The 22,745-nt window shown below is 42.1% G+C and overlaps 1 protein-coding gene across 2 annotated transcripts; it reads left to right on the forward strand.

Moving 5' to 3' along the window:
• Positions 1–647: 647 nt before the first annotated feature.
• GPR12 (G protein-coupled receptor 12) lies at positions 648–6,283 on the forward strand. Of its 2 annotated transcripts, none has more exons than XM_004604561.2 (2): positions 648–862; positions 1,664–6,283. In XM_004604561.2, exon 2 carries the CDS (start codon positions 1,679–1,681, stop codon positions 2,681–2,683), a length of 1,005 nt encoding a protein of 334 aa, XP_004604618.1. In that variant the 5' UTR covers positions 648–862; positions 1,664–1,678; the 3' UTR covers positions 2,684–6,283. The 2 variants fall into 2 exon arrangements, with proteins under 2 accessions (XP_004604618.1, XP_054975816.1); XM_055119841.1 differs by lacking the exon at positions 648–862 and adding an exon at positions 1,160–1,325 and having other exon boundaries at positions 1,666–6,283.
• Positions 6,284–22,745: the final 16,462 nt, after the last annotated feature.

Consider the following 22,745-nt stretch of genomic DNA (forward strand, 5'->3'; position numbering starts at 1 on the left):
AGGACCCCAGTAAATGATCTCCATTAGAAAACAACCCTGGGAGCATTTATTAGGAGCTAAGTGAAGAAGCTGTAAAGATTCACACCAAAGACCCCTCCTTAGCCCCCTTAGGGGCTTATTCTTGGGGAATGGAAACAATGAAGCAGGTCCAGAGCACACCCAAGTAAGGGGTCTCCCTGAAGTAGGCAGGCAAGGCCGCTCACAGGCAGCTTCAGAAACGCTGGCTGAGCAGATGTGCGCTCTAAGCTGCTCACCCCGCATACCTGCTGCTGCTCCCCAATCCTAGGCGAAGCAGCGCTTGCGACCACGGGACACGGCGGCTTGGCAAAGGGCGAGGACACATGCTCCGGGAAATCCCCGGGGAGATGTCAGGAATGAACTAGGTCGCGGGGCTCTGGGGCAGCGCCCCTAACCCGGCGCCCCGCGACCGGGAGCCAGCGGGGGCCGCCAGCTGGGCTGGGACGCACGCGGGGCAGGAGTTCAGAAACGGGGCGCGCGCATCGCAGCCTCTGGGGTGCCCCTCGGGCTGGCAGAGGGCTTAGCGGGGGTGGGCGCTCGGCTCGCCCGCGCGCCCCCGCGCATGCCCGCCCTGTGGGGGCGCGCCAGGCTCCCGGGGCTGCGGCGGGCGCGCGCGTGCGGGGAGCGTGCGGGCCGGGCGGGCGGCGGCGAGGGCCGGGCGCTGGAGCCGAGCCCGCCGCCGCTCACCTGCCGCGGCCGCTCACCTGCCGCGGAGCGCGCGCCCCGCGCCCTCCCGCGCCTCCCGGAGGCGGCCGCCACCCCTCGCCAGCGCCCACAGGCTACGCGGGTAGCCGGAGCGCCTCGGAAGCAGCAGAGAAGCCCCCCTCGGCCTGGGCGCGCCAAGGTGACCCCCGCGATGCACCCCCTCCCCCCCAGCCGCGGGTGCCTGTCCGGAATCCTGGGTGTGCGCCCGGGGTGCGGCGCTGTGCATGGGCGTCCGTCTGTCCGTCCGTCCGCGTCTGTCTTGTCTGTCTTGCCTGCACACCTTCACTGCAAACACCTGTCCTTTGTGGCCCGTGCGCATCGGGCAAGTTTGGGGAACCCCCTTTGTTCCGGCTGGTGTGTGTGTGTGTGTGTGTGTGTGTGTGTGTGTGTGTGTGTGTGTGTGTGTGTGTGTGTGTGTACATGCGCGAGGGATTTGGGGGAGGGTGGGGTCTGGTGGAAGTAGCCGATCCCAGGGTTGCGTTGAGGATGGCGGCCCGAGCTCGCGCCGCGCCGCTGCAGCGGGGCTTTCCTCAACAGCGGCAGCAGCAGCCCAGATGTGAGAGGTACCGCCCGCATTCAGCCTGGAGCTGAGTCTTTCCAAGGTGTGCACGCAGCACTTTAGCCGACACGCCGCCGCGATCCCGCGTGTGCCCGCGCTGGAGTGCAGAAGTCCCGGTCTCGGTATCCTCCGCCCCGCCCCACCCCACCCCCATCCCCATGCCGAAAGGGTGTTTTCTGTTGTGAGTCTGCAATCACGGCGACTTTGCCTTTTGTTTGATTCCATACCACGTACAATTCACGACGCTGGTGGCATTTGGTGGCAGCATCTGAGTCGGGGCTGGCTTTCTGTCGGCGTGTGTTGTGATTATTTTTGCATGCTCTTGCATGGGCGCGCCACTGTCTTTAACTAAACAGTAAAAAGCTTATCTTTTCGTTGAAGAGGACGAGGGTTAAAATGAATGAAGACCTGAAGGGCAATGTAAGCGGGCTGCCTCGGGATTATTTAGATGCCGGTGCTGTGGAGAACAACTCAGCTGCTGTCTCCTCCCAGGTCCCCGTGGTAAAGCCTGAGCCAGAGCTTGCTGTCAACCCCTGGGACATAGTCTTATGCACCTCGGGGACCCTCATCTCCTGCGAAAATGCCATCGTGGTCCTGATCATCTTCCATAACCCCAGCCTGAGAGCACCCATGTTTCTGCTCATTGGCAGCCTCGCTCTTGCAGACCTGCTGGCCGGCATCGGACTCATCATCAATTTCGTTTTTGCTTACTTGCTCGAGTCCGAAATCACCAAGCTGATCACCATCGGGCTCATCGTGGCCTCTTTCTCTGCCTCCGTCTGCAGCTTGCTGGCCATCACCGTGGACCGCTACCTGTCCCTCTATTACGCCCTGACCTATCACTCAGAAAGGACGGTCACCTTCACCTATGTCATGCTAGTCCTGCTCTGGGGGACCTCCATCTGTCTGGGGCTGCTGCCCATCCTTGGCTGGAACTGCCTCCGAGACGAGTCCACCTGCAGCGTGGTCCGACCTCTCACCAAGAACAACACGGCGGTCCTCTCCATCTCTTTCCTCTTCATGTTCGCGCTCATGCTTCAGCTCTATATCCAGATCTGTAAGATCGTCATGAGGCACGCCCACCAGATCGCCCTGCAGCACCACTTTTTGGCCACCTCACACTACGTAACCACCCGAAAAGGGGTCTCCACGCTGGCCATCATTCTGGGCACCTTCGCTGCCTGCTGGATGCCCTTCACCCTCTATTCCTTGATAGCGGATTACACCTACCCTTCCATCTATACCTACGCCACGCTGCTGCCCGCCACCTACAATTCCATCATCAACCCTGTCATTTATGCTTTCAGAAACCAGGAGATCCAGAAAGCTCTCTGTCTAATTTGCTGTGGCTGCATTCCAACCAGTGTCTCGCAGAGAGCTCGATCACCCAGCGATGTGTAGCCGCCACCCACCCACGCACCCACCCCCGCCCCCACACAAGGGCGAGTCTTCCCACTGCTGGCTGCAGTTAGCAAGTCCCCCCACTGCCGGGACAAGTGGTTGAGATGCTGTCCTTCGATTCTTTCTGCTGGGTTCTCTCTCAGGCCACAGGAGCACTTAGCAACCGTGCAGCATTCATCATTCATTTAGAGGAGTTGAAGTGATCAAAGTGAAAATAACATCCCCCAGTGTTTCAACCTTGAAAAAATAATGTTGCTTTTTTGGCTGGCTATTATTTTGTTTCATGCTAGAGGCCGAGGTCTGTTTTAATTTTATTTGGAGACAGGGTTTTTGTTTATTGCCTTCTTTGGAAGGTTGGTGTGGGGGGAAAGGAAGGGCTGTCACCTGGTCAGGATGTGATTAAAAAGTAAGTCAATCCCAGTTTTTTTTACCAGACTTTCAAATAAAATTGAGTTATTGAGGAAAACAGAGAAGAACCGATGTTTTCTAGATTTTTATTTTTAGTGTCAAGGTAGATTTTCAATGCTGCATGTGTCTAACAGAATAGAATTGTATTCAAGCCAGTGAATATTGTTTACATTGTTATGTTTCAAAGGGACCTGATATTAACATAAACTCAGTAATGAGTTTTATCAACACTGAAAATATAAACCCATTCTTACTCATTTCTTTACTTTCAGCAACTACTGTTCTTAAGAATTCCTTTGGTATTTCTATGAATGTTGTAACTCTACAACAATGGTTACCTGTGTTAGCTAGACCACCAGTTTCAAATGTTGCCATGAAAACCCAGAATCAAATGAGTCATTTTTCAATATAGATTTTCAATATGTTCTTCTAAAGCCAATTTAAAACTTGCTTTGGTTTACATATGAAATAGGAGTGATTAGATTTACTATTACAATTTTTAAATTTTTTATTTTTATGCTATAGTCAAGCTGTTTTCAGGAGATATGAGGAAAAATTAGTAATTTCTATTGAAAGTAGAATGATTTTATTGGAATATTTATTCTGAATTAATATAAAACTATCAAAAACATAAAAAGCATCATCTCTCTATATATTAGAATATATTGTTATTCTTGATTGAAAAAGATAGAATTAAATGTCATAGATCTGGGATTTCTTGTTCCTTATTGTCTGTGAAGCAAATGCATTTGAAACAAGTGTTCTCCTATTTTATGATACCGTGGAGAATGTGTGATATACATACCTGTCCAAAATAGACCTTTGTATCATGTAAGATGATACATGTGTATTAAATCTGTGGCTGATCATACAAAGTTCACTTTAAACGTCTTTTCCTTCCTTTAATCATGAAGCAACTTCCATACAGTTAAAACTGTGTTGCCTGTGTTCAGAGAGCTGAGACTGAGTCAGAAAATTACACTGGAAATTTTACTTTAAGCATTGTAAAATCATGTGTATGAGCATCGTATCTATTAGTGTAAATGTGTGTTGGGCACAGATACCAAGTTTCCTTTAGCGGTGGAGTTAGAGCTCTGTCTGTATAGCTGCTGGGAGAATTTCTGGACAGCACAACTTAGCCCATGCAGACAATACAAGACTAGTATTTCATTGTTCTTGGGGAATTACTTGTAATGAATTGACCTCATTTGTTAGTCCCACATATTGTACCCATGGTCTTAGTCCCCTCTGGCTGTTCCAGTCCACCTTAGTCTTCTTCTCGCTGACCTAGTTCCCCTCAGTTCCTTTCTGGCTGGCCTAGTCCCTCTCAGTCCTCAACTGCATGAGATAAATCTCTCCAAGACTCCTTCTTACATAGCACACATGCGAATAAATCCTATACTTGAATTTTATCTCTCCTTTAGGTTACTTAGTAAAGCAAGAGAGAAATAAGAAATAAATTTCAGTACATGCCACTGTGTGATCAATCTAATTGAGTTGAGTTGATGCCTTTTTTAAAATGTCAACATGTGATGGAGTTGGTAAATTCAGTGAGTTTATCTTTACTACCTAAAAATTAATGACCATTCTGTGTGACAAATTATAAGGTAATTGGTTTTGACATGGTTCATGAAATTTCCTGAATAAGGTTTTAAAGCAATAAACGGTATTTTTGTAGAAATGGTGGTTCCCATTTGATTATCGCTAAAAGTAAAAATTTGAATGATAATAATATGTAACATTTCACCAGTTTTTCTACACTCGACACATTTTTTTCTATCCTATGCCTTTGATTCCTCACTGGCTCTGAGAGCAGAGATAAATAATTTATAGCCTCAACTATCTAAGCTTTAGTTCTATAAATGAGACATCATGCTTTCTGTGTAAGATTACATGTGACATTCTCAACATGGGTCTACATGAAGGAGGTTTGGTGCATTCTCCTTTACTACCTAAGCTTTAGTTCTACAAAAGAGACATCAAGCTTTCTGTGTAAGATTACATGTGACATTCTCATCATGGGTCTACATGAAGGAGGTTTGGTGTATTCTCTTTACTAAACCTATTCTTGCTTCAGAGCCATGGCCAGCCCAAGCGCACATTACAGTATTTGAGTGCAAAAAGAAAAGGGCACTATTGTGATACAGAAATTTCCCCCCCCCTTTATTTTTTATTTTAAACAATTTTATCTTCTACACTAACATTGATTGTCATGGTCTTATAAACACTTTAATAACTGCTATTGACTTCTGTTTTTAAAGGTATCTGATTTTAGTTGATTTTTTAAATTCAACTATAACATGGCATTACTATTTACTTTCTTGGTGAAGTTTTGAGCTGCTGTGTGGATTCCAAAAAACTTTTTGTTTCTATGAAGTTAATGAGAGAGATGTATACATCTCTCAATACCTAGAGTATGTTTATGTGAGGACACTTATGTGTGCATATATATATAAGAACATTAGCTTTCAACAACAAAATACATCATGGAGACGTTTGTGTTCCCAATAGTATAAATACTGATTCAATCCATGTAATGAAATATTTTAGTAATCAAGGAATTTGTATTATTTCCAGTAGAAACAGTTATTCTTCTAAGCAGAACAGTTCAGTCAACTCACCAGAATCTTTAGTTGAGGCTAATTTCCCAGGATGTGACTGACTACTGTGCATTTCTTTGTGTCCCTCTAGCTCTTTGTTCATTTATTTATTTTTTATTAGTTCATTTTGTTTCCTGAGTGTAAAAGAGGCCATCTTCATTTCTGTGTGTGGAGATGGAGTGAATGGAGGGAGAAGCAGAGTTCCTTCTTCCCTGGAAGCCTTAATTGAAGAGCCAAGTAAGGGGTGGGGACGGAGGGTGGAATTGGCTTCTAGAATAGTCTTAGAGTCTCCCAGAATCTAAAGTGGAATTTGAACAAGAGATTTAGAAAAGCACATATGAAATATATATATATTTAGTGCCAATATAAGTCTCTAAAACTTAAAAAGTTAATCCATTATTGAAATGATTGACTTTATTTTCATGGAGATATATGTGTATGTATGCAAATATGTGTGTATCATAGGAATTAGGATCACTTACCATTTCTGATTTCATATTAAATAAGTAAATATTATGGTGTTATATTGAACAATGTATATGTTTCCATTTTGATGACATACCTAATGTAATAAAAGAATAGATTGCTTTCTTGTCCTCTTGTACAACTTTAGTGATTAGTGAGTGCATAATGATTACTGAAACTGCAAAATCCAATTAGAACTTTTTAGAATCATCAAATGTAATTTATATACATCAAGGAAGAAATAAGCAGACATACCTACTCTCCCTTAGTAAACAATGGGGGGAAGGTAATTTTCATTTGAAGTACTCAAACTTTAAATCTTTAAAGGACATGCAAGTCACCTGAAACTCTTATTAAATTGCAGATTCAACTTGAGATAATCCAGAGCTTTGCTTCCAGATGATGCTGATTCTATAGACAGCATGTGGGTAGCACAAATAGCTAATAGTCATTCCTAACACAAATACTGACATAGATGCAGAGAACTAGATAGGTAAGTGATACACAGACCAATAGATAAAAACTTCTATTATATGTAGTCTATTAACCTCTGACAAGAACAAAACCTTAAAGCATATACTGCATTTCAAATATATATATGAAATGTTTATTTTTGTCAGAAGTTAATAGATAACTAATCTGTGATCAATGGATGTGAACTTTGAGGTTTTCCTAAGATTTCTCAGTATCTAATAAAGACCTCTGTATTTTTTGTTAGTATTCTTACTTTTTCAAATGCTGATGACCATGATCCTTAATTGTTTTAGTTATATTATGCAAATGTTCCTATTTGCAATGAAGATTTTCTTCTACAATTTTTCAAGAAAGATAATTTTCTCAATTATACATGTGGCTTGTTTTGAGGATTGTATATGCTTGTATGAATTCATCTCGAGATAGGTGACATGAAAACTTTTTTCTGCATGATAAGTTCATCCTAACACAACCTTTCTCTAGCTAGGTGCATCAGAGAAATTTTGAAATTTATTTGTAATTTTTTTAGTTATTTTTCAGTGTCAAAGATACTATTAATAGTTTGAATGATCATTATATCCACTGTTAATCCTTTATGATCGAGAACTTTTAAACAATTCAATAGAGGTATGTTCACACACATAATTTTGTTTTGTTTAGGGGCCACACCTGGTGATGTTCAGGAATTACTCTTGGAGGTTTTGGGGGAGATTCCAGGACACCAGGACTGAATTCTTAGCCTTATCAAGGCATGCGCCTTATGACTGTACAATAACTCTGACCCCATGTTAAAGTATATAATTGAAGTATATGTTAACACATACCTTCTCTACATAGCACAAAAGATGGGGTGGGAGAAATCTAGGTATGTTTTAATTATAAACATTAAGTTTATCAGTGAAGAAACTTTTTATTGAAAACAAGTTTGGAGCATAAATGAAAGTATTTACTCTGACACAGATTTTTAAGATAAAGTTGACAAAGTGGAAAATTCTAAGTAAAATCTCTTAGAAGGTAAAAAATGACATTACTGAAAGATTTGGTTTTGAATTCACAAGGCAAAATATTTCAAATTAAAGGGGTTCATATGTTTAGGTTGCCAAATATCACAAGCCTTCACTATAGGAAGGACAATGATTAGTCTTTCATAGCTTTTCTATCTTATCCCAGATATCCAGGGTATTGGAATAAAATCTAAGGGAAAATGATTTAAAAGTGACTCCATTCTCACTCCTCCCAGAATCTTTCAAAACCATATGCAAGTTCATTGTTGGATAGCACAGGATGTGTCAGAAGAAAGCTTATGGGGTGGCATTTTCTATATCAAATCAAAATAATCTTTGTTTTTGTTTGTTTCTTTTCTTTCTTTTTTGGGTCACACCTGGCGATGCTCAGGGATTACTCCTGGCTCTGCACTCAGCAAATGCCTTACCTGCTATACTATCACTCCAGCGCCTCAAAATAATCTTTGAAAATGAAAACGAACACTTTCTCTTAAATAGTGGCAGCACAGCGGGTAGAGCATTTGCCTTGCAGTGGTTGATCCGGGTTAGATTCCTCCATCTTTCTTGGAGAGCCTGGCAAGCTACCGAGAGTATCTCGCCTGCAGGGCAGAGCCTGGTAAGCTACCTGTGGTGTATTCAATATGCCAAAAACAGTAACAAGTCTCACAATGGAGACGTTACTAGTGCCCACTTGAGCAAATCGATGAACAATGGGACGACAGTGCTACAATCCATTATGCTTTGATTTTATTTATCTTGGTCTGGCCCCTAGAAATACAGAGAATACACTAGCTGTGGTCAACATGAAAAATATTCTTTAAGGAATATTATTTTCTCTTTCAAACAAGATTATCCCAATTACTTAAATTATTTTTTGTTCTGTTTTCTTTTGTTTTGAAGAGACTTCCAGCTATGCTCAGGGCTTACTCCTGGCTCTGTACTCAGAGATTGTTCCTGGCAAGGCTAGGAAGACTCTTTGTTGTGCCCGGAATCAAACCCACACTGACTGGTCAGCCATGTGCAAGGCAAATTCCTTACTGCTGTGCTGTATCTCCAATCCTAGTGTTCTTATTTTCTATCTTTTTAATCATTTTCCTTATCTTTTCCTCCCTTCTCATCTACCATTTTTCTAGATTTTTAAAAAATCTAGTCATCAAAATTGGGACAGAGTAACTGTGAGCTGTAGAGATACCTGAAGCAGAAACAGGGCAGCTGAGGGGCGGTGGAGTGTTACAACCAACATCAACATTTTCCGGAAATGTGTATAGTACAGACCCAGACCTCACCCAGATCCAGTGACTCAGAAACGCAGGTGGAGAGGCTTCTGAGTCTGAACTTTAATAGGGTTATTCCTTGTGAGTAAGAACAATGCCCTACAATTCTGACAGAATCATAATCTCTTACTAATATACCAGTTAATGTCTCCTGCTAATATCTCCTACAAATACCTCACTCAACCTAAGGTTTGGCCTTTTCTCCGTCTTTGCCAAGCTGTCTTACATGTACCATTATCCATGCATCTGCTTTGCACTGGATACCTGCCACTCGTTATTTTTTTCAGAGTTGAGCTCAGTTGAATTTCTGCCCCTCTTCCATTCTACTGTTACCCACTACCAGTGTCATGATAGACTCAGTGACATGATCCATGTCCGGGTGGATGACAGTTTACTTGATATAAAGACATTTTAATGGAGAAGGGGAAAGTCCAATTAGACCTTTGGCTTGGACTCATGGAGACTAGTCTGTTGCTTTTCCTATTTGTGACCTTTCTGGGAATTTTTCAGACTATCTTCCAGTTGGGTTGGCTCTCTAGATGTGCCTTTGGATATGATTTTTTTGTACCCACCACATCCACATGAATGTATGATATGTGTACATATGTGTACACACATACACAGACCAACTCTTTCTCCTCTCTCATTGTGCAAATTTCATTCATTATTTTCCATACCTACATTAGAAATTTTCAGGGTCAGGAGAATGTTCAAAGAAGCCTTGTAGGTGGTAGATTGAGTGTCTGGCCTTCAAGTTAGCTCCAGGATGTCCCACTGGCAAGGTTGGACAAGCTCAAGTCAGGACCAAAGAGCACTGAGGTGATGCTATAGTGAGTACAGTTTCTGGAATTCCCTATGTGATTTCTCTGCCCACCCTCGCACTAACTTCATGATGCTATGATTTGCATAAAATGTAATACAGAAAACAATGGAGGGACTGGAGAGATGGTACAGCTGGTAAAATACTTTCCTTGCATCTGGCTTACCTGGATTGACTCCCAACACCTCCTATACCTTGAACCCCACCAGGAGTGATCCCTGATCTCAGAGCCAGGATTAAATCTTGAACACCACTGAGTGTGGTTCCAAACCAAATCAAATCAAAAGAACAAAGGATATTTTTTCAGGATCTTGTGAATTCTTAGAATCCCCTGAGATTCTAACCAAATTGCTTCTGCACACCTGTAGCATAGAAGGACATTGTCCCATGTGTTTTTTCACTGTCACTGTCGCTGTCATCCCGTCGCTCATCCATTTGCTTGAGCGGGCACCAGTAACATCTCCTTTGTGAGACTTGTTATTACTGTTTTTGGCATATTAAATGCACCACAGGTAGCTTGCCAGGCTCTGCCATGTGGGCTCTCTGAGAGGAGCAGAGGAATTGAACCTGGGTCGGCCGTGTGCAAGGCAAACACCCTACCACTGTGCTATTACTCCAGCCCGTGTTCTCTTTAGCCTTGAAAATCAGTATTGGGGGATTGAAAAGACAGTATGGCAAATAGAGTGTTTGCCTTACACAATGTTGGATCCCCAGAATCCCATATGGGGATCCCTGAGCACCCAGGAGTAAATTCTGAGTGCAGAACCAGGGGAAAGTCCTGAGCACAGCCAGGTGTGGCCCAAAACCAAAGCATGAACAACAACAACAAAAACCCTGAATTAGTCTATTGATTGGGTGATAATTGTCTTAAGTGTCCTTCCTCCATTTTGAAGCCTCTTTCACTCTTCCCAGTCTTATTATGAGGATTGTTCTGACATGCTTCAGACTGGTTTTTCATTTAGTTACTAGGTGACTTTGTTGTCCTCTTTCAGGGAACCCATTGACATTGCAAAGACTTGGAAAAGAAAATCTATTGGGCCAGAGAGATAGTACAATAGGTAGAGTGTGTCTTTTGTTTGCATCTGACCTGGGCTCTATCTCCAACACTACATATGGTCCCCTAAGCTTCAGAGTGATACCTAAGCACAGAAAATTAATGGCTTCAGGGTAACTAATCACCAGGCAGGACTGGTGCAGTCCTGGCTAAACCACAGGACTTTTACAGGTAAAGTTGATGATAGATAAATTTCTATAAGAACAAAATAGAAATAATTTCATAATTATTTATGCTTATAAGATGAAATAACATAATTCAAAAGGCACATGGTCTTTGTGAATAAAGTGACTAGGAATCTGAACTCTGAGCATGCAAAATCTGGCTTCTGGGCCCCTCTCTGGCCCTCCTTGTGCAGTTGAAGGCACATCACTCCCTCTCTCTCAACCTCTGTGTCCAGCAGCTATAAAATGAGCCAAATGCTAAGAAAGAACAAAATCATGCAATTTGCCACAACAATATAGATGAGAGTAGAGAATGTCATGTGGAGTGAAACCAGCCAAAAGGAAAGGGACAGATACTAAATGATCTCTGAATGACATCATTCAACAAAGCAGCAACAAAAGGCCAAGGGCAACAAATTAAGAAAACAGATCCCACGCCTGAGTTTGGGGGAGTGGTGGAAAGGGAAGGGCTTTGGGGTCTTTGGCAGAGAAATGTGGATACACAGGTGATGGTTGTGGTGTTGGAATTATGTGCATGAGAAAACATCATTAAGAGTATTAATAATAGAATATCAATCAATTAAAAAATAAATACATGAAATGAGTCTGACACAGAAACCCCCTTCCAGTGCTGCAAGAGATGTGGCCTAGGGAAAGACTTAATACAATACTTGGCAAATGCCCTCAGATATTACTTTACATTGGCATTTTGCCCCATCTCATTAGCCATCTTTTAACGTTGGCTCTGACAAAAATTTAATTATTCACCATATTCCTGTTCTGTTGAGAGGGTATTGATTCCCAGACCAGGACTGTTTAGTCTTGATCGACTTGCACTGTGGCTTCACCCACTCTTCAGGTCTGTCTCAGAACCTCTCCAGATTCATTCTAGTAAATTCCTCTGTGTGGCTGCTTAAAACTCAGCCTCCCTGCTGGCTATGGTCATAGATCTGAAAGCATTTGACAACATTTGATTTGTAGAATCACCTCTGCCACGACCTTGCTGTCAAGACTCAGATGTAGCCTTATTTTTATTACTTAGGAAATGATGGTTTAGACTAGATGAGTTCAGAAGGCTTTCTAGACCTAGATCAGTACTCTGAGGAATGGGATAATAATTAGAAATATATATTTAATGTAAATTTACTCCTGCCACTGCACTCAGGAATCACTCCTGGTGGTGCTCCAGGGACCATATTGGATGCTGGGAATTGAACCCGAGTCAGATGCATGCAAGACAAGTGCTTACCACAATGTACTATTGCTCTGGCCCCTGGTTTGGCCTTTTCTAAGCAGCGCTCCCCAGCCTGGCCTATGCAAAAGTTTTAGGCAAGTTTCTTAATCTTTCTGAGCTTTGAAAGCTATTTGTCCAGGAGAATATGAATATACGCCTCCTACCATATATAATTTACTTATTCTCATTTTAGTTTTGGCAGTGGAAAATTGCTGAGGTAATGTCAACTCAAGCTTATACTTTTCTGCAAGAAATATGTAATAAAATAGTTGGGATGAAGGCAAAGCAAGTGTTCAAGATCACATATTCAGTTTCCCCAATGCTTTCATATGCTTCTAAAATCACAAATTCACTGAGTGAGTCATTTTAAGTGTAAGTATTTAGGGTTGATGTGATGTATTTTAGATGGTCTCATTTTCATTGCTAAATATTTTGTATAGAACTATCGTATTGAAACCAGTCCTTGTTCTAAAAGCTGTGCCAGCTATGCCTTTGATTTTGAATATCTAGAAGATCTCTTGGAATGTGTGTATATACAGGAATCTCCCACTGATGCGCTTTCCCAGGCATCTGCATCCTACCAAGTACATGTCCTGTTTGCCCTAGTAGCTGCTGAGATGAAATGTGGCCAGTGAGACTCAAGAAGAAGTTAAAGCTTTATTTACTTCATTTTAATTTCAAGTCATATGTAATTTGAAGTGCCAAATGTAGCTAATATCCACTGTGTTGGGCAACATATGTCTGGATGTACACCAATGTTTTCTGAATACAGCAAAAATATTATTTCTTAATAATGATGGGTTTAATATTTAGAAATTATGCTTCTGCCTTTCAGTGCTCTAAACTAGTCTACCAGCTCTTAATCACACAGTCTACACTGGGATTATTTTAAATAGGGACCTCCCCAATAGTCCTGGGGCAGGGGGACTATGGACCACTCCTTGATACTCAGCCTATAAAACTGGGGGCCACTAGGTCCCCTCTGGTGGTTTTTGGAGATTCTAAGTTGAGGACTTGGGAACACAAAGGCCAATGTTCCCGCCCTCTGAGCACTCTCTCTCTCTCTCTCTCTCTCTCTCTCTCTCTCTCTCTCTCTCTCTCTCTCTCTCTCCCTTTCTCTCTCTCTCTCTCTCCAGCTCTCTTTGAAGAAAATCTGAAAAGTGAAATTTTCAAATTAATGAAATTAAATGTAAGGAGTAGTTTTTTTAATTTTAAAATAAAATAACTTTTAATTCAGCACAAAAGGATCCTATGACATCTAGAATTTCTTTCATTCATAAAGCAATTGTAATGAATCTAACATTTAGAAACAGATTTTTAATCTTCATATAAATGTAAGTAAATTCAAAGTCAAAGGAAAATAAAACCTTGTTTGGATTTGAAAACAGTGAATCTGCCTGTGGTGAGTCTGAATTGCCCCAAAGATTGCAACTCTGAACTTGGTGATGGGGGTGGGGGTGGGGGTCCTTGTGGCAGGGAAGTTTCTCCATTACAAACTGTCTTCCACATGTTCTGTTCACTTGCTGGTGATGTTTCTGTGTGGGGCAGACTGAGTTTTTCAATAGATTCATTCCTGGATGAGGCTTGTCCCAAGCCTGTGGTATCCAGCTATAAGTATGGCGACAAAATTGGAGTGTGAAGGGTTTTGACTGCCGGGGCTTTGCTTGGGCAGGTATAAAGAGTAGTTTGGGTCACCTTGGACAAGAGTTTCACATGATGATATTCACAATTGCTCTTTTTAATAACCCTTTTTTTCTTCCTGTCTTTAAATTTTAATTTAGTCAGAGGGCACATAGTTCTAGTTATATAAAATATAAGCACCAAGTCTATTGTTAACAATACCCTATAGTCTGCTTAAAAATCTGTCAAGAAAGCAGCATTTAGTAAAATAATAATAATAACACTAATAATAATACATAATAATAAAGTCTATAGCATTAGATTATCGTGATGTTTCCACAAGTACATACCAAATTACATACAATGATTATTACTAGCTTTTAATTTCTCAGTCATACCTCAATAAATGGTTTAATAAATAAAAAATAAATAAAGGAGCCAAGGGACCTAGTACATCTTTTGCAGAGAGAGGCCCAAATTCTATGTCAGGCATTATATGATACCTGAGCATGGCCAGGAATGACCCCCAAACAGAGAGTGGGGAGTATCCTCTAAGCACCAATAGAAATTACTCCCAAATAAAACAAAAACAAACAATAAACTGTACTGTACAATTCTAATGAAGTTCAGAAATAATAAAATCTATGCAATATGTCACTGTCACTGTCATCCTGTTGCTCATCGGTTTGCTCGAGCAGGCACCAGTAACGTCTCCATTGTGAGACTTGTTGTTACTGTTTTGGGCACATCGAATATACCACGGTAGGTTGCCAGGCTCTGCCATGCGGGCAAGATTCTCTCGGTAGCTTGCCAGGCTCTCTGAGAGGGGCAGAGGAATTGAACCTGGGTCGGCCGTGTGCAAGGCTGAGTTCTTATGCCTATCTTCTCAGGGATCACTCCACACTGGGCTCAGAAAACTCTCTGGGGTTCTAACCATGGAACCTGGGTCAGATACTTCCCACTTGGATTATCTGTCTGAGAATTCTCCCCACTACCTTGCCTTCCTCCTGCGATGGGAATCAGTAAAGCTAACTTTCCAAGTTTCTAATGGAAGCCCCCCCAAACACAAGATGGTCATTTCTTAGGTGGCCATGTTAGAGCTAATAATGGGCCTGTGGTCACAACAGGTGTCTCCTGGGATGGGTGGATGAGCTGGAGCCAGACTCTGAGGACCTAAATGCATGTGAGGAGTTACATGTCCACCTTCTCCTCAGAAGGCAGAGTCTGAGGGTCATCTTGAGGACAGTTCTTTTCTGGGTTCTTTGCAGATCCCCAACACTGAGGAACACATTTTCCTGATTCTAACAAATAATTTTTCTCCTTCTCCTTCTTCTCTTCACCTCCTTTTCTCTGTGAACTCGGAGAGACACAGGCATGGCATGGAAGAGTTGTCTCTAGCAGGGGGCTATTGTGCCCTCTGTCCAGTGCTCAGGGCCTTGCCCTTCCCACAGGCACTAGTACAGGGGCTCTAGGCATTTGACTGTCACCCACCAAGAGGGAGGGAAAAGAAACAGGAGAGAAACCTATTAGTCTCTACCTCAAAACATTTCACATAAGTAGAGGATAGACTACTAGGGTTGTTGGGAAAGTATCTGCAGGAGTTGGGGGGTATGACTGGAGAAGGGAGGGCCTTTCCGGCCTTTCCAAAGATTTGCTTGTGGATACCCTGTCCTCTTACCACATACCATCAGGTTCTGGGGGGCCAGCCAGATACACATTACCTGGAGTAGTACCAAATTGGATTCTGACACTGAGTTTAGACACCAGAAACCTTCCTAGAGCAATGGGTGTGGGGGACATGTAGTTGTATTCTTTATATATACACACACATATATACATACATACATTTTTCATAAGGTTGTTCACATTAATTGATTACATTCAATATTTCAACACCAATACTACCACCATTACACCTTCCGATGACCATTATTTTGAATTTTCCCACCACAATTCTAGCCTGCCTGCCAGGGTCAGATGCTAGATAACTTATTTTCTATTGCTTATTATGATTATCATGAGAGGTTGCATGGCTGTAATTCTAAAATTGTAAATGGTTGGGGTCCAGAGACATCTCTGTAGGGAGCTAATCCATTTTGAGATTCATTTGGAAATCTCTGGATCAAGGCTATTGATGCTCTTGAAATAGTGCCCGGAGGCAGATCGTGGGCATGACAGCCAGGACCCCAAGTGGGCGGGCAGAGGGGAATGGCCAGCCCATCTCCAAGGGTCGTGTTCTTGAGATCAAGTCTCTGCTATGAGTCTCTGGGTTGGTTAATCATTCTCAGAGCTTAGGAAGGAGGTCGCACATGTCCCCTCATACAACCAAACCAATCCTTTCTGTTGCCCATCAGCCATGATGTGGTTAGCTGGGAAATGTTTCCTTACCACAGACCTGTGGTGTGGGCCTCTCCCTGTTAGGTGAAAATTCCCACAGGCCCTGTTCTCACCTCCTCCTTTCTGCCCATAGGTTCTGAGGCCTAATAAGTCTCATCACCACACCTGCTGGGCGCCAACCCACCTCAGAGGCCCTTCTTGCAGCTGGGCCACAGCCCAGTCCCCTACACATCCTATCTAGACAACCATCTAGGTGGGATGCATAGAAATTTCCTTTGCAGAGTGTCAAGAAGCAAAGTCCAGTCCGGCCTGTGGTCCCTACGGCGGCAAGAGGAAAGGTAGCAGGTTTCAGCAAGAATTATAACCAATAGAAAAGGCACTCCTTCATTTTATGCTTCTTGAAATATTCATAAAAATACAATGGAGTATACATACATCTGCAATTCTTCTTTCCAATAAAAACCACCTGAAATTGTAATGTAGTTTACTCCATTATTTACAGCACCTTCTCTCAAACCTCAAAAATGCTGATAGCAAACACTTGCAGAGCTAAGTGGTTTACCTAAAGTGTTGTGTAACATAATTTTTTTAACCGTATGGTTTGCAGCAATGTGTAGTGAATGCTTTGCTGTTGCCCTGGCATAGTCTTAACCACACACACACACATTAATGACTCTAGAGTGATAACAAAAGGAAATGCTTTTTTTTTAAGTGATTTTCTTTTTTTGGTCATCCAGGTCATTTTTAATTTTATTATTGAAAGCACGCTTCAAGGAATGTCCCCATACACACATTTGCTTACATCTCTTTTTTTTTTCTTTAAAAATCCCGACTTTAGGGGAGAGACTCTCCAAACAATAATAGTGAGTTTTGTTGAAATGTTGAATGCAATCAAAGTGAAAGTAAAGTGAAATTTATTAGTTACACAGGCGGGGGGGGGGCAAAGGTGGGGGGGTTAGGGGCATGGGGGGGCTAGGGGTGTGAGGGTGTGGGGTGGAGCTATACTGTGATTCTTGGTGGTGGAATATGTGCACTGGTGAAGGGATGGGTGTTCATGCATTGTATAACTGAGACTTAAACCTGAAAACTTTGTAACTTTCCACATGGTGACTCAATAAAAAAAAATTTTTTTTAAATCCTGGAAAAAGGGTCTTAGAAACAGGAAAAAGGTCAGGGTGCTCACAGCTGTGGTCTTTCAAGCACTGGCAGGAGTGGCCCCTGGAGAGAGGCAGGAGGTCCTAAGTACAGCCCACTCTGACCTCAAAATAAAAACAAAACAAAATAAAATTATAGGAAAGGAATTCTTGTCAAAATCACAATTCCAAAGTACAGCTTTGCAGGTCAAAATGATAAAAAACATTGCAACCATGTGACCATAAAAACCAAGAAGGAAGGAAATCACAGAGAGGGCTTCCCTGCTTTCACAGACACTAGAAGGAATTTGAATTAGTTACATTAAGTCTCTGAGTGGAAACAAGTATTATCTAAATTACAAATGAAACCTTTCTTTTCAGATGAAAAGAAATTGCAAAGTACCCTCCAGATAACAATGTACAATCTCATTAAAAATCCATGCAAACATTCTCCATAGGTTTGGGACTTCATTCTAGATAGATTTATGTAGTTAAGGAAGGGGAGTTATTTCGATGATTCTGCTGAGTAGGCTGTTTGCCTTGATGCAGGCTATGGTGAGGGGTGAGTCCTTCTCAACTTAGGCTCTAGGCCTCAGAGGATGGAGAACAAATAGATGCTTGAGACAATAATAGCCTTCAGGCAGACTTAGAAAAAGTGCTGGGAACTGCCTTTCCTCTCCCCTTTGTAGGATTCATATCAATCACGTTTCCATGAGTTGATTATTTTGGGTTTTGTTCTGGTTTTTGTTTTTGTTTTGATGGTGAGGGAGGGAGTTTGGAGCCATACTCACCATACCCACTGATACTCAGGAATCACTCCTGGTGGTGTTTGCAGGACCATTTGTGGTACTGAAAATCAAACCCAGGTTGGCTACATGCAAGTTAAATATTTTAATACCTGTATTACCTCTCCAGCCCTCTATACTTTCAGTATGCCCATTTGTGGAACATCATATTTGAAAAATTTAGAGACAAGTTATAATATATTTAGTTTAAAATGTGATTTACAGGTCAGGAAATAGGTTTAATAAAGAAAGATTCAAGGAATTACGGTTTTCTTTTTTTTATAAGGAAAAAGAGGCCACTTGGTGACCCAATTACCCTCTTAATTTTATAAAGAAATTTAGAATATTTTTTCCTCAGGGATAGTGGTGTATTGAAAAAGGATAGATTGCAGTAAAGCTAGACATTTCTATCTGGATGCTAGAAAAAATGAGTTTCAATGCAATATCTCAATCCTAATGGCAATCATTCCATATTGAGACCACCTCTCTCTGTATTATCCAGTTTTCAGGCATGGTGCTTAAAGAAATCACTGAACTTTCTATAAGCCAGGAACTAATATTTTGATTACCATTGTATGCCCAAACGTGAAGCACTAGGCCTGGAAAAAGATTTGTCAATAAACATGCATTCATGGACTGTTGACTAAAAGTGGTCAAATGAGCTTGTCTTCTTTGTTCCTCGTGTGTTGCCCTCTTTTGTTCCTCACGTGTTGGACTCATGTACAAAAACATTAATTGATGTGGAAATAAACAGACAAACCAAACATGAGTGGCAAAGAGTCCTTATACTGAGCTTGCCCGGCTATCATCCATTATGCTTTGATCAGACTGGAAAGCAAGAGAGGGAGGTCTGGTTCTGGGAAAGGGAAGACTCTCATCAGACTCGTGTGCCAATCCTGCTTCCTCTTACATGCTGTAATAACCTGTTCTTGATTTATCTGAAAATCTTTCTCCCAGAGAACCTGTCCTACCCAGTAGGCATTCAGAGGATACCAATGAATAAGTTACTAAGAGAGCTCCATGCTCCACACCCCAGTCCACCAGTCTAGCATAAGGACAGATCCATACACTGTGTGAAATGAAGCTGTTTATGGAGGCTCATATTATACTTTGTGCAATTCCAAGAAGATTATTTGTATGTCCACTTGAATTAAATGGCCACCTGATTGTGTCAAGTTCTTCCCATATGAGGGAGCTCAAAGTCATCATTTGGATAGGGCTGAGGGCTGTAGTTCATAGCCACATCACCCTTGTATATGACATTCTGGGCCCCTCCCAGCACTGCCTCATATCCCTGGGTGTTATCTCCATGCAGCAAGTGCAATCCTCCAGTATCACAAAGAGTAGCCACATGAACACAGCTGAAAAGAAGGTTTGGGCCTGAAGTTATGATAGAGTCACCAGCACACAATATTAATTGAGGTGGAAATAAACAGACCATCCATGCGAGTGACAAAGGGCCTTTATACTGAGCTTGCCCAGCCATCATCCATCATAGTTTTTTAAAAAAAATGTTATTAGTGAATTACCATGAGGTACAGTTACAAACATAAACTTTCTTGTTTGAATTTTGTTTACATCTCTCCACCGGTACCCATTCTCCTCCACCAATGTTCCCAGTATCCCTCCCACCACCCCCACCCCAACCCCCACCACCCCACCTTGCCTCTGCGACAGAGCATTCCCTTTTGTTCTCTCTCCTGTTGGATGTCGTAGTTTGCAATAAAGGTATTGAGTGGTCATCATGTTCGATCTATAGTCTACTTTTGGCACGCAGCTTTCAACCCGAGTGGGTCCTCCCAACATTCTCTACTAGGTGTTCCCTTCTCTATCTCAGCTGCCTTTTCCACCAGCATGTGAGGCCAGTTTCCAAGCTGTGGGGCAGACCACTTGGTTCTTATCTCTACTACTCTTGGGTGTTAGTCTCCCATTCTGCTACTTTATATTCCACAGATAAGTGCGATATTTCTATGTCTGTCTCTTTCTTTTTGACTCATTTCATTCAACATGATACTTTCCATGTTGATCCACTTATATGCAAATTTCATGACTTCATTTTTTCTAACAGCTGCATAGTATTCCATTGTGTAGATGTACCAAAGTTTCTTTAACCATTCATCTGTCTTTAGGCACTCCGTTTTTTTCCAGATTTTGGCTATTGTAAATAGTGCTGCAATGAACATACAAATGTAGATGTCATTTCTACTATACCTTTTTGCCTCTGTGTGCTATATTCCCAGGAATGGTATTGCTGGGTCAAATGGAAGCTCAATTTCTAATTTTTTGAGAATCGTCCATATTGTTTTCCAAAAGGACTGAACCGTCGGCATTCCCACCAGCAGTGAAGGAGAGTCCCTTTCTCCCCACATCCGCGCCAACACCAGTTGCTTTTGTTTTTTTGGTTGTGTGCCAGTCTCTGTGGTGTAAGATGATATCTCATTGTTGTTTTGATCTGCATCTCTTTGATGATTAGTGATGTAGAGCATTTTCCCATGTGCCTCTGAGCCATTCGGATTTCTTCTTTGAGAAAGTTTCTGTTCATTTCATCACCCCATTTTTAGATTGGGTTGGCAGTTTTCTTCTTGTGGAGTTCAACCAGTGCCTTATATATCCTTGGTATCAACTCCTTATCAGATGGGTATTGGGTAAATATCTTTTCCCATTATGTAGACTGTCTTTGTATTTTGGTCACTGCTTCTTTTGAGGTGCAGAAGCTCCTTAGTTTAAGATAGTCCCATTTATTTATCGCTGTATTAACTCGCTTGGTCAGTGGCATGTCATTTTCATCCATCATGTTTTGACCCAGAATGAAAAGCAAGAGAAGCAGGGTTGGATCTGGGAAAGGACAGGTTCTCATGTGCCCTGACAGAAGGATGTTGACACAGGGAAGCATGGGTTGAGTGGGATGTCCTCAGAGACTGGTCAGGGGTGCATATGTGACTTTCTCAGGTTGATCTGGAAGAAAGGACAAAAGCTAAAAACATCTTAATTTTTCTGTCAGCAGAATCTTCTTCATGGTAAGAGTGCTTTTGTCTGAGTGAATGATTGTCTTTTCAGCATCTTGTGAACTCATAGATTAAAATGGGGAGAGGGGGGCACCTAAAGGTCCATGGAAATAGAGGTCAATGGGACTGAGACCAAGATTAGTTAGTGAGGAAAAACTTTGAGAACAAAAATATTGAATGGGAGTTCCATTAGGATGGTAGCTGGTGGTGTGTTTTGTGATGAAACCCTTGCTTCTGTCTCCCTGTGAATAAAGTCCAGTTTGCTCGACTTTGCTTTGGAATGTGGGTTTATAAAATTTTGCTTTGTGTACACCATTGCTTTGGGAATAAATAGGTTGCCACCTTGAAACAATGAACCTAAAGTATGTGCCCATGAGCGGTTTCTTCCTCGTAACTAAAGATTCCATGATCATGATATGGGACAAGACATTTTAGAGCTTTAGGTATGCTTCTACATTTTTCAAAATGTATCTTGATAGCATGGTGGGTAGGGCATTTGCCTTGCACAAGGCTGGCCCAGTTTCAATTTCTCCATCCCTCTCAGAGAGCCCAGAAAGCTACCTAGAGTATCTTGTATGGCAGAGCCTGGCAAGCTACCCATGTCATACTTGATATACCAAAAACAGTAACAAGTCTCACAATGGAGATGCTGCTAGTGCCTGCTCGAGTGAATCAATGAACAATGGACAACAGTGCTACAGTGCAGTGCTACCTTGTTTGCCATTCAGTTTTCAGATAACAGTACGGAAAGGAAAAATTCTTTAGAAGTTCATGTGAAATTAGGAAAGAAAGAAATTTAAAATCTGTTATGGCAATACTCAGCAATCATCTTTCCTTTCTCCTTCCTTCCTTCCTTCCTTCCTTCCTTCCTTCCTTCCTTCCTTCCTTCCTTCCTTCCTTCCTTCCTTCCTTCCTTCCTTCCTTTCTTTCTTTCTTTCTTTCTTTCTTTCTTTCTTTCTTTCTTTCTTTCTTTCTTTCTTTCTTACTTTCTTTCTTTCTTTCTTTCTTTCTTTCTTTCTTTCTTTCTTTCTTTCTTTCTTTCTTTCTTTCTTTCTTTCTAAGTTTTTGGGCCACACCCTGCAATGCTTAGGGTTTACTCCTGGTTTTTCATTCCTGACTCTGTTATTCCTGGTGGTGTTCCAGGGGTCATATGGGATGCCTGGGATCAAATCTGGGTCAGCTGCATGTAAGGCAAGTGCCCTAACTACTGTACAAGGACAATAGAGTCTCAAGGAGTCATTTTCCTAAACAGTTCTTAAGACACCAGCCTTTTGAGGTAAGCATTAGGATAGAACATGAAACAATGAATAATCCCTCAGCATCACCCACTGTGGGAATCATGAAGTCATGTCTTGGCTCACCTTGTTTGGGTCAGAATCTTCTTTTGGCAGGGTGTGGGGGAAAGACATCCAGTGGTGCTCAGAGCTTATTTCTGTCTCTGCAGCTGGAGAGATCGCAAAGTAGATAAGGTGCTTCCTTTGTATGCAGCTGACCCAGCCTCAATCCCCAGTACCCCACAGGGTCAGCATCTTCTTGATCCAGATGAACTGGGGTCTTTGGAGGATCTGTACACTTTTGTCTGCATTAAACTGGGTTTGGATGCTGAGATGATGTCTGATCTCCTCATCTTAGTGGTTCCCTTTCTCCTCCTCTCCTTCCTCTATGTTATATGAAAATTTACATGA

Source organism: Sorex araneus, chromosome 1 (genome assembly GCF_027595985.1).
Source record: "Sorex araneus isolate mSorAra2 chromosome 1, mSorAra2.pri, whole genome shotgun sequence".
In the NCBI taxonomy this organism is placed as follows: Eukaryota; Metazoa; Chordata; class Mammalia; order Eulipotyphla; family Soricidae; genus Sorex; species Sorex araneus.